The sequence below is a fragment of the Rhodofomes roseus genome, assembly GCF_022264815.1.
Source record: "Rhodofomes roseus strain CIRM-BRFM 1785 chromosome Unknown C8Q71scaffold_69, whole genome shotgun sequence".
NCBI lineage: Eukaryota > Fungi > Basidiomycota > Agaricomycetes > Polyporales > Fomitopsidaceae > Rhodofomes > Rhodofomes roseus.
In genome coordinates, this window is record NW_025953025.1 from 1 (window position 1) to 10,005 (window position 10,005).

Here is a 10,005-nt window from a genome sequence, read left to right on the forward strand (position 1 = left end):
CCGCGGCCTGCGCACTCGGAGGACTGGCCGCCGTCGTTCGTCTCGCCTTCCCAGTCGCCTTTCCCTTTGGCGCCGACGATGATGGGTCCGCTAGTTCGTCAACGTCCATGGCGTTGTCGGCCGTATCGCCAGGCTTGTCGCCGCCGCTGCCACCGGCCGCGCCGCTTCCCTTCTGCCATGGGGTGCCAGGACCGTTCTTCTGCTTGGTAAGGACGAGACCCATCTGGTCCAGCCCTTTCTTCCACAGAAGGAGCTGCGGATTCGGTTCGCCGTCCACGTACCACTGCGGGACAGGGTGCGCATCCCACTCCGGCTTCGGCTTGTCGAGGTCCCACCACTGGAAGTGGGCGTGTTTCGCATCCGGAGACCCATTCCTGTCGATAAAGGAGTCCATGAGCAGACGATACTTCTCGCGGAACTCGCCGATAGGCTTCGACCACCACTTTGACCCTGGGTCGTTGTACAGGAGTTGCGCAATGGCGACCTCGTTCAGCAAGTAGACAACCATTGGAACCAAGACGCGAGTCGCAGCCTTGGGCACAGCCGCAGCGGTCACGCTGCCCACGCCCTCCACGGTGTCCGCCTCAGCGATGTCAGCGGTGAATCCCGCGACGGGGCCCGCAGACGCGTTCCCTTTCTTACCGGCAGCCGCAGCGGGGGCGGCGCTCTTCTTCTCCGCCGTGCTGGCTGTCGTGTGCATGAGCGCACGCATGGCGGGGGTGTCAAGACTGATACCGGTGTCCTGGAGGAGGTCAGGTGTCTTCATCGCGATGGCGTCGGTGACGCATCTGAGGTTTGACGAAAACATCTTGACGTGCTGCCTGATGTCCAGCTTGGGGAAGACGGTCCCTGCTGGCGACACCGCGAATTGCTTCACAGCGTTGTCATGGTCCTGCGCGAGGGCGCTGGAGTCCGCGCGCGCCTTCTCCTCTGACTTCGCCTTCCCCTTCCCCTTGCCGTTGCCTTTCACGGTGAACTTGGCCGCCTTGGATACCACAGTGGGGACGTCCTGCGTGAGCGGCATGTAGGTCATCCTGAGCGAGTCCCGCGTCAGGGCACGGAACATCGAGACGGATGCCGGCGGGCTACCAGAGCAGTCCTGGAGCAACGCGACGAAGGTGTGTCTATCGCCGAAGAATTCGCGCGCAAGCTGCACACCGAACCATCAACATACAGAGACAAAGAGGTAGGGAGCGCAAACCACGTACTGCCCAATGAACGCTGTCGGACTGCGTGAAGTCCCGGACCGAGCCAGTCTTGAGGTACGGCGTATTGACCGTCGCCATCAGCGCATGGAGCGTCTTGTCTGCCTCAACCTTGTCCTTGGTGTTGGTGGCCGCCGACGCGTTGGAATTGATATGCGGTGAGTACGCCGTCGGTTCGAACATGTGCGCAACCTGAAGATAGGGACTTTGAGCCACCACACGCACACCACCATGACGGTACCACACTCACCCGTTCCCACCCTCGCGAGTACATCCCGACCTGGGCGCCGACCAGCGAGATGGCATGGCACGTCAACAGCGGCAGCTCCGGCGTGAACTCAGCATCATCCAACACCGTCCAGTTGTAGTACGCGTATGCGAGACGGCCAATGACATGTTCCATATGCTTCTTGTGCGCCTTGACGCGTTTCTTAGCCCAAGCGCGTTTCTTGCTCCGAGGCGTCTGCGGGTCTCCTTCCGTCGCCAGCAGATCCTCATCATCGTCCTCCTGACCTAGCGCACCCCCCGCCTTCAACCGCAGCTGGTTGATGAGCGCAGAGCTGTATTGGTTCATCATGGAGAAACCCTGCTTGCAACGCACCCCGAGGGAGGCGGCATCCACGAGGTGGTCGGTCGCGAACTGGTCGACGGTGTCTAGCATCTCGTCGGTCCATAGCTCGTAGTTGGGCAACTGCGCGCCGCGCGTGTACTCGCGCTGAAGACGGTCGGCCGACCGGGCGACCGTCGACGAAATCGCACCATCCACCTCGTCCAAATCGTGCGCGACGGCGTACATCGCGAGTTCCGTCTTCCGGTCGGCTGCAGCATTCTCGGACGCGTTGAGCGGGGCTTGCTTCATTCGCAGGTACCTATCCCTGGACACGCGTGCCTTGTCGTATTCGTCGCAGATCTCCTCGACTTCTTTGATGCCGTGGAAAGACTCCTTGGAGCCGATGACACCCATAACCCACTGCATCCGCATCATCGCGAAGAGCGTGATCTGGGTGTGTACCAGGTATCAGCACCCATAACGCACTCAGACAGCCCGAGCACTTACCCCACCTCCTTTCGCAAACACGCGTCGCCAAGAGCTGACGGCGAACAGCGCGCACCGGTCGTAGTAATGACGCCCGAACCCCCGCGTTTTCGTGGGATCGGACCCATCGTTGTACAGAGGGAGCGAGGCGTCGAGGATGGGCGTGAGTGAGCACAGGAAATGCCGGATGGCGGGGTTGCGGTACATGTGCGTGAGGGCCGTCTGCAGCATGCTGCCGGACGTGCCTGGTGGCCGGATGTTGTGGACGATGGTACTTAGCCGGATGTGCGCCTGAAGCAAGTCCTTGGCCGACCCGGTGGATCGCCATTTGTACAATTCGCGCATGTTCTGGCGCATTTGCTCCTCCGGCGTCTCCCCCTTGCTCGGATACGACTTGTTCTGTGCATGCCACTCCGCCGCTTTCCTGTCGCCCAGCGACCCTGAACAAAGCAGGTTAACGTGCGTCCAACCACGTACACGCCCCCGCCGTCACAGACAGCGCACTCACCATACTTATATACGACGCATAGCCAGCATCCGTGCTTGCGAAGGCGGTCGTACAGCTTTTCGCGCTTCGTGCGCAACCCCTTCGACCTCGGACTGTTCTCTCCTATCGCGGCGAGCTCCGCATCGGTTTTCGCCATGGTCTCCACGTACGACTGGAGCATCTGCTTGCTCGCCTCGATCCGATGCTGCCCGATGAGCGTGTACGCGGCGTGTGTTCGCGGCGCGTCGCTGTGCTCCCCCGCGCCGAGCTCCCGTGGCTTGAGCTTCACCCACGGCAGTTGTTCGGGATGGTGCCAGTCTTGGTTCGCGGGGAAGTCGAACGCCTCCTCGGCAATCGCAACCTCAACCCGATGGGGATGCAGTAGATTTTGGTACGTACTCGTGTTGAAGTTCGCAACCAATGCGTCGACGTTTTGAGTGTCCAGGGACCGCGTGCTGAACGTTTTATGGACACTTACCAAGTTACACTCCGTCTGGAACATGTCCAGCGTCGGTAACAGCGCATACCCATACATGGCCTGCGACATCTGGCGCGAGTACTCCAGGTATATCTCCTGCGCGGCCGTCTGCATCTCGAGAATCTGGTAGTACGTACATCATGCCCATGTCAGCGTAGAAACGGCACCACACAGCGCAAGCGAAGCGCACCTCCGACGCATCCTCACCCAGGTCTTCCAGGGCTCGGTCGATCTCCTGTTCCGTCGACGACGGCCCGGCCACAGCTTGACTACTTGACGAAGCCATTGTGAGCAGTGCGCGGTAGTACTGTCAAGCAAACCCTGTGAAGTGCGCAGACGCGGATGAGGGGAAAAGATCAGAGAGAGCACAGCGCACCTTCCAGGGACCCACGAGCATCACGCAGCATGGCCACCATGAGCTCGGAAAGGGGACCGCGAGGCCGCGCGCGTGATGATGCCGAACGCGCGGTTTTCTGGAAAGCAGGGACACATCAGAAAACTCGCAAATGTTCCAGTCGGACGCAACATAGACCGCACCGCGCACACGTGCAAAAACCCCAGAGAGTACGGGGCGCACTCAATAAACATCGATCTGGGGGATGTCGCGCGATCGCGCGAGATCCCTTTTTGGGCCGTCCTGACATTCACACCTCAACATATGCGCGCACAGGGGGTAGGAGTACTACTACATGAAGATCGACAGCGCAGCGCACGACGCACTGATTTACCGACATCAAACGCTGCCTCCACCGCAAGGCTCGGCTGATGCAACACGAGGCCGACATGGCGCACCGCGCAAACTCGCCGCTTCATTCTCATTACCAAAACGCGAAGCGACTCCCATGTTGCTCGCACTTCATCATCGCGCTCACACTTCATCATTGCATTCGCACCTCATCATCGCGTTCGCACCTCATCATCGCGCTCGCACTTGCACAGTAGCTGATCGACGATCCCTGCAGATCCTCGTGCCGAAGTTGCGCCTGCCAATCGGTAAGATTCAATTATGTTCGGACCGCACCGAGGTCAGCAGATCAAGATAGAGCGCTTCTCGATCAATCGGCGATTGGCCGATCGCGTCGCCGCTACGTGGGAGCCGCGACCACCGAGCGTCTCGGACTTAGGACAGCGCGCGGCACTTGACTCTGTCGCTCCCCCTTCCTTCTTTCATCTGGCAACCCCTCCTACAACATGGTCGGCACCCTGACTTTCCAAAACCTTAGCGCGACCTTGAAGAAGTTCCACAAGGACTCCGGACTCGCAGCGGCTGGCAAGCGACCCGTCACCCCATTCTTCTGCGAGGATCCGCCGGACGCACTGGAATGGCAACCCGAGGAGATGAAAGCGCTGAATAAGCTGATCAAGGCGTTCGTCGACGAGCGGTGGACTCTCCAGGCCGTCGAGGTCGTCATCCAGGACCACATCATCGTGCGTGAATCACAGGCCCATCGAGCGCCGCCCTGACTGACATGATTCCACAGACCGATGACTGGTTCACAGTCCTCGAGAATGTATCCATCACCCGGCTGCCTTATGTCGAGGCGGCCATGCAGTATGTGAGGTCTACCCGCGAAGGCGAGGTGCGCACTCTCCAGCGCGTCCTCATCGACATGAAAATCGAAGCTGTCCCTTCAACCATCACCGACGACTTCACCATGCCCCACCTCAACATCTTTATGCCATGGATAGGTAAGTCGTCCCAATTGACGCATTTCGCGCAACTAGCTCATCACACGTTGATTCACAGCCGGTGATCGGTTGAGGAGTGAGTAGCGCATAGTAGCACTCATCTATGGGCTAACATGCGTGTGTGTGCAGTTTCCAACGTCCTTGAGCCCGACAGTGATCGCAGCGTCTCACCGGAGTCCGACCGCCCCGACAGCCCTGCGCGCAACAGCGCCGCTCCGGATGAGGGGGAGGCAGTGGACGCGCAGGTCGAGGATGTGCTGGGCGACGACGCGCAGCTTGAGGATGCGACGGGCGGTGACGCGCAGGTCGAGGACGCGCCGGGCGAGGATGCGGATGGGGCAAAGGACGCGCTGGGCGACGACGCGCAGGTCGAGGACGTGCTGGGCGACGACGCGCAGCTTGAGGATGCGACGGGCGGTGACGCGCTGGTCGAGGACGCGCCGGGGGAGACTGAACCGGGCGAGGACGGTGAGGACCGCGATGACCGCAACGACGACGACGAGGCGACCGGTGAATACCTCGCACGACGTGCAAGCCCCGCCACGACTGACATCCATGCAGCCCGCCTGCAACACCACCCGTATGCGCAACGCGCACGCGAGGCCAACGAGGCGCGGGAGCGTGAAGACCGACCCGCCCTGCCCCATACGAGCGCGTCGCCTGTTGACGGCAAGGTCGAGGTCGAGGCGGCAGATGAGAGCGAGGTCGAGGTGGAGGAGGCAGATGAGAGCGAGGTCGAGGTGGAGGAGGCAGACGAGCTCGTCGACAGCGAGGACGACGAATCGCCGACCGGACCCAAGGGCAAGGGGAAGGCCCGAGGGGGAAAACGCATCAGCAGCAATTCGGCGCGGAAGGCACGGGCAGCAGGCAAGGGCAAGGCGTCGGCCGTGCCCAAGCGTGAGGACCCGGAGGTGGACAACTCTGCGCCCAAGTGGGAAGGGCAGTGGACCCTTCTCATGCCCGCAACTGAGAAGAACGACAACGTGCACGCGAAGGTGAGTTTCTGTTACGACAACACGTACTTCGCTAACTCTCTTACAGTTCATGGGCAAGTGGCGATGTGCGCAGTGCAAGAAGAGAGGCGCCACCGAATGCGTCATCCGCGGCCTCGGACGCAGGTGCGTCGCCTGCATCACCGGGCATAGATCTCCATGCGACATTAAGGTAAGTACAAACCTCTCTGCAAAACCGTTTAGGACACTGATTAAAGACTATGAAGACCTACTACGAAGCAGAGGCCGTCTACGTGAACGACCAGAAACACGGTCGATACGCTGACCTTCCCCCCGCGCGCTCGACCACTGCCCCCACGACCTCAAAGATCAACCCGCGCAAGCGGATGGCGGTCTCTTCGAGCGAAGAAATGTCGGACAGCCCGGGCGAGGACGACATCGTAAGTCGCACTCCACAAAGCGGCAAGGCGAAGACGGCTGCGAAGCCCAAGACGAAGGTCGCCGCACCCGTCTCCAGGACGTCGGCGAAATCGGCGACGGCCACGCCGAACAAGCGCAAGAAAGTCGACGCCACGCCGGAGGCCAAGCCGTCATCGGCGAAGATATCGGCGCGCGCATCAAAGCCTGGGCCGTCCCAGAAGACGGCCGACAACAAGAGCACGCGCGCCGAGGCAAGGGAGACGATAACCATCGACTCTGACTCCGAGGATGACCAGCCCCTACGCGCCTTAGTTGCCGGTGCGGCGAGCAGCCCCGACGCTCCCGAAGACGCGATGGATATCGATGAGCCGCAGGTCGTCGACGGCAAAGGGAAGAGTAGGGCGGGCGACCTTGGGCAGCTGCCCGAGGCGGTCCAGAACGACAGCGAGCCAGACGACCACGGTTCCCCGTGGCACGGCGATCGGAACGCGGTAGTGACGATGGGCTGGCTCGGTACGCGGTGGAAGGAGCTGATGGAGCAGATCCGGGACCGCATCGAGGACGAGGTGGAGAGCGCGGTGGGCTACCACGTATGTATCCGCCTTGCACTCATTATCATTCCACTAACGATGCTCTCACACAAGATTGCGAAGATGCAAGCTGCGTCCAGCAAGCCGCAGGTCCCAGCTCACCAACCGCCCGAGGACCTGGTGCGCCGGCCGGGGTGGTACCCCAAATACGACGGGCCGAGGCCTACGCCCATTAACAACCTGAAGACCGAAATGCTCGCGTCGAGGACCTCGAACGCGGCTGCTCCCTCTTCCTCGAGCGGCGCTGCGCGGTCGTCCTCAAATCCCACAGTGTCGAGTTCTAGGAACGCCGCAGCGTCATCGTCAAAGGACGACATGGCCGCATTCGCGCCCGACACCCCGACCCCGAAGCAACGCGGCGGCGGCTCGACAGCTTCAGCGTCGCGCAAGACCACGGGTGCCAAAAAGGCGGTCCACAAGGACTAGGACAGCTCGCGATGTGTGATTGTACGGACAAGGTTGGTCTTGATAGTATGTACATACACAAACGCCGTGTCTTGCTGGGCTGCGTCCCATGTCTTCTGGTCTCTAACGCTATCGCACCGTGTCGCGTGTCGTCAGCGCATATCTTGTCATACTCGTATTGTTCTCGCTCGCTCGTCGTCGCTGCCGTGTACCCAGGTCGTACTGTATCATACTGTTGCAATGTCATAACGTGTACCATGTCAGCTGGCGTGCCCCGTGTATATGGATGTCAGGGGATCTCGCGCGGGTGCGCAGGATCCCCTGGAACGTCCTCAGTACATGGTGCGGCGCATACATACGGGTCTGAGGGGATCTCGCGCGGGTGCGCAGGATCCCCTGAGACGTCCTCAGTGCGTGGTGCGACATACAATATGGCTGTCAGGGGATCTCGCGCGGGTGCGCAGGATCCCCTGGAACGTCCTCAGTACATGGTGCGACACATACATATGGCTGTCAGGGGATCTCGCGCGGGTGCGCAGGATCCCCTGGAACGTCCTCAGTACATGGTGCGACACATACATATGGCTGTCAGGGGATCTCGCGCGGGTGCGCAGGATCCCCTGAGACGTCCTCAGTGCGTGGTGCAACATACACATATGACTGTCAGGGGATCTCGCGCGGGTGCGCAGGATCCCCTGTGACACCTTGCGTGCGTGGTAAGACATACAATATGTGTCTGAGGGGATCTCGCGCAGGTGCGCAGGATCCCCTGTGACGTCTTGCGTGTGTGGTGCGACACATACATATGACTGTCAGGGGATCTCGCGCGGGTGCGCAGGATCCCCTAGGACGTCCTCGGTACATGGTGCAACATACACATATGGCCGCCGTGGTACGCTGACGCGACACTGCATTGCGTTATGCGCGGTGCGGAGAAGTCCCTTCGATTGTGGTATACCAAACGCATCAGCCACTGCCCAAGATAGACGGATACTCTATGCTACATGTTCAAGACAATACTCTGTACTACAGTTGTCTACTTCCGAGCACGCTTCGCCTTCTTCTGCTTGTCTCGCGACCCTTGGGATTTGCGCTTGCGACCACCGGAAGGACCGGGCACGGAATCTACAAAGAGCTTGAGTTTGACAGCAGCTGCGGGGAGGACAACTTACCAGCAGACGCGTTCGTCAACGCCGCGGACTTGTTAGACTCAGAGACCACGCTTTCCGAGCCTGACCTTTGGGAACGCTGACTAGGGTCCGGTGTCGCCTCACGAGAGTCCGAGTCATCTTCTAGCGACTGTTTCTTGAGCGCATCCATAGTTTTGCCCTGTATGATTCTATGAGTACCCCGTAACCGTGCGAGGACAGGATGCGCACCTTATGCTCGCATCCAAGCTTGTGTACGCGGCATGCCACGCACCTAGGCTTTCCGCCATCTTGCGGGACACGGCACTCAAGGTAACGCTTTTTGATGCATTGCGCGCACATGCCGGGACCGCAAATCTGGCCGTCCAGCACATGAGCGTTGTAAGGAGCAGATCAAGAGAAACTCACCACAATGTCGCCCGCGGGCGGAGGCAGTTTTGCAGGCCGCGCAACCGACGCTCCAACTTGGAGCGGTTCATCCATCCTTTCAGGCGCCCAACCTCGCGCTTGCAGGTTCAGGTACAGCTCCTTCGATTGCGCTGCTGCAAGCCGCTCCGCGTCAGTGACAGCCTCATCCCTCACTCGGTACACGGTGAAGCCGGGGAAGTCCTTCTCCTCGCCGAATTGTACTGGGGTTGCCGCTTCAGGCAGGGGTGCGCCGTATGTCAACACAAAGCGGCAAAACAAACCGCAAGCATGCACGTACCGTGCAGTCGATCGTTTGCTGTGCAACAACAATGTACACCGAACGGTTAGCGGGCACACTAGTATACAACCCGGGGACTGACCCATCCAAATGTCGAGGAAAAGGTCCGCCGCCCGCTCCATGTCCTCGTCGGTGTGCGTGTCCGCCTCAAAGTAGAACGGCTCACACCTGCGCCATTTGACAAAGTAACGCCGCATGCTGAGATCCCGCGGCCATGCGCCCTCCTTTGGTGCGTCCCAGCAAGCCCAGTCAAGGACTAGCTGCACGAGGTGCGGAATCTGCTCGTCCTCGGGCAGCGCTTTGAGCGCATCAAGAACATCGTCCGTCTGAACAAGTCAGATCACACGTTCTGGTCAAAAGATCATGTAGACGTACGAGGATATGTTGCATGACGATCTTCTTGAAAGCGTCCCAGTTGAACGGCCCATTATACAGCACGCGCAACGTGCGGTTCAACTGTAAGAGCACCGGTAATGTCCAGTCGTCCGTGGACGGCAGCCGGTCGGTGAACTGTAACATATCCCGTCTACCGCTAAAACTGGGCCGACGCTTGACGGCCTCGCGATAGTACTTCCCCGTGTCTTCATAAGTCCATGGGCCAACCATGCTGGGCGGTGGGCGGCTCGTCCGACGTGGCAGATGTTGAGGTCGAGTGCAGGTACAAGGGCTGCAACGAGAGAAGAGAGAGTGATATCGAAGCGAGGCCGCGTAGGCGAGAAACGGTCAAGAGCGAGGTAGAATCTGACCGACGGGATGCTAGCCAGGTCAAGCGCGCACGCCACACCGGCCGTCCGAATTAGACGCTGAGCGCGTCGCACAGATGGCTGGCCACGTCATATGACCGTGTTCCGCGGGCCGTGTTCCGAAGCCACTGTGGGCGCACCTGGT

The 10,005-nt window shown here is 60.3% G+C and overlaps 3 protein-coding genes across 3 annotated transcripts; 1 reads left to right on the plus strand and 2 right to left on the minus strand.

Moving 5' to 3' along the window:
- Nucleotides 1–24: 24 nt before the first annotated feature.
- Nucleotides 25–3,603, minus strand: C8Q71DRAFT_863913 (uncharacterized protein; the record flags this gene model as incomplete). The annotated part of the gene is made up of 7 exons (XM_047928252.1): nucleotides 25–1,150; nucleotides 1,209–1,397; nucleotides 1,456–2,205; nucleotides 2,263–2,681; nucleotides 2,750–3,329; nucleotides 3,397–3,475; nucleotides 3,527–3,603. Coding segments are annotated over 7 exons (3,220 nt in total), but the record flags the coding sequence as incomplete, so codon positions are not given.
- A 646-nt stretch (nucleotides 3,604–4,249) lies between these two features.
- Nucleotides 4,250–7,525, plus strand: C8Q71DRAFT_912260 (uncharacterized protein). The gene is made up of 7 exons (XM_047929189.1): nucleotides 4,250–4,634; nucleotides 4,688–4,895; nucleotides 4,954–4,971; nucleotides 5,025–5,890; nucleotides 5,937–6,059; nucleotides 6,115–6,858; nucleotides 6,913–7,525. Exons 1-7 carry the CDS (start codon nucleotides 4,398–4,400, stop codon nucleotides 7,282–7,284), a joined length of 2,568 nt encoding a protein of 855 aa, XP_047772232.1. The 5' UTR covers nucleotides 4,250–4,397; the 3' UTR covers nucleotides 7,285–7,525.
- Nucleotides 7,526–8,128: 603 nt separating this feature from the next.
- On the minus strand, nucleotides 8,129–9,910 carry C8Q71DRAFT_793227 (uncharacterized protein). Its single transcript, XM_047925458.1, has 7 exons — nucleotides 9,493–9,910; nucleotides 9,200–9,443; nucleotides 9,118–9,135; nucleotides 8,820–9,052; nucleotides 8,643–8,768; nucleotides 8,436–8,592; nucleotides 8,129–8,388 (listed from the first exon to the last, which is right to left on the minus strand). The coding sequence occupies exons 1-7, from the start codon at nucleotides 9,721–9,723 to the stop codon at nucleotides 8,300–8,302; spliced, it is 1,098 nt and encodes a 365-aa protein (XP_047772233.1). The 5' UTR covers nucleotides 9,724–9,910; the 3' UTR covers nucleotides 8,129–8,299.
- Nucleotides 9,911–10,005: the final 95 nt, after the last annotated feature.

Excerpts from the sequence above, each read along its gene's own strand:
- C8Q71DRAFT_912260 (XM_047929189.1), top strand. The coding sequence starts at position 4,398 with ATGGTCGGCACCCTGACTTTCCAAAACCTTAGCGCGACCTTGAAGAAG. Across the intron at positions 5,891-5,936 it reads ACGACAACGTGCACGCGAAG|TTCATGGGCAAGTGGCGATG; the intron begins GTGAGTTTCTGT and ends ACTCTCTTACAG. Across the intron at positions 6,060-6,114 it reads GATCTCCATGCGACATTAAG|ACCTACTACGAAGCAGAGGC; the intron begins GTAAGTACAAAC and ends AAGACTATGAAG.
- C8Q71DRAFT_793227 (XM_047925458.1), bottom strand. The coding sequence starts at position 9,723 with ATGGTTGGCCCATGGACTTATGAAGACACGGGGAAGTACTATCGCGAG. Across the intron at positions 9,444-9,492 it reads TCGTCATGCAACATATCCTC|ACGGACGATGTTCTTGATGC; the intron begins GTACGTCTACAT and ends TGACTTGTTCAG. Across the intron at positions 8,769-8,819 it reads CGCCCGCGGGCGACATTGTG|ATTTGCGGTCCCGGCATGTG; the intron begins GTGAGTTTCTCT and ends CTGGACGGCCAG.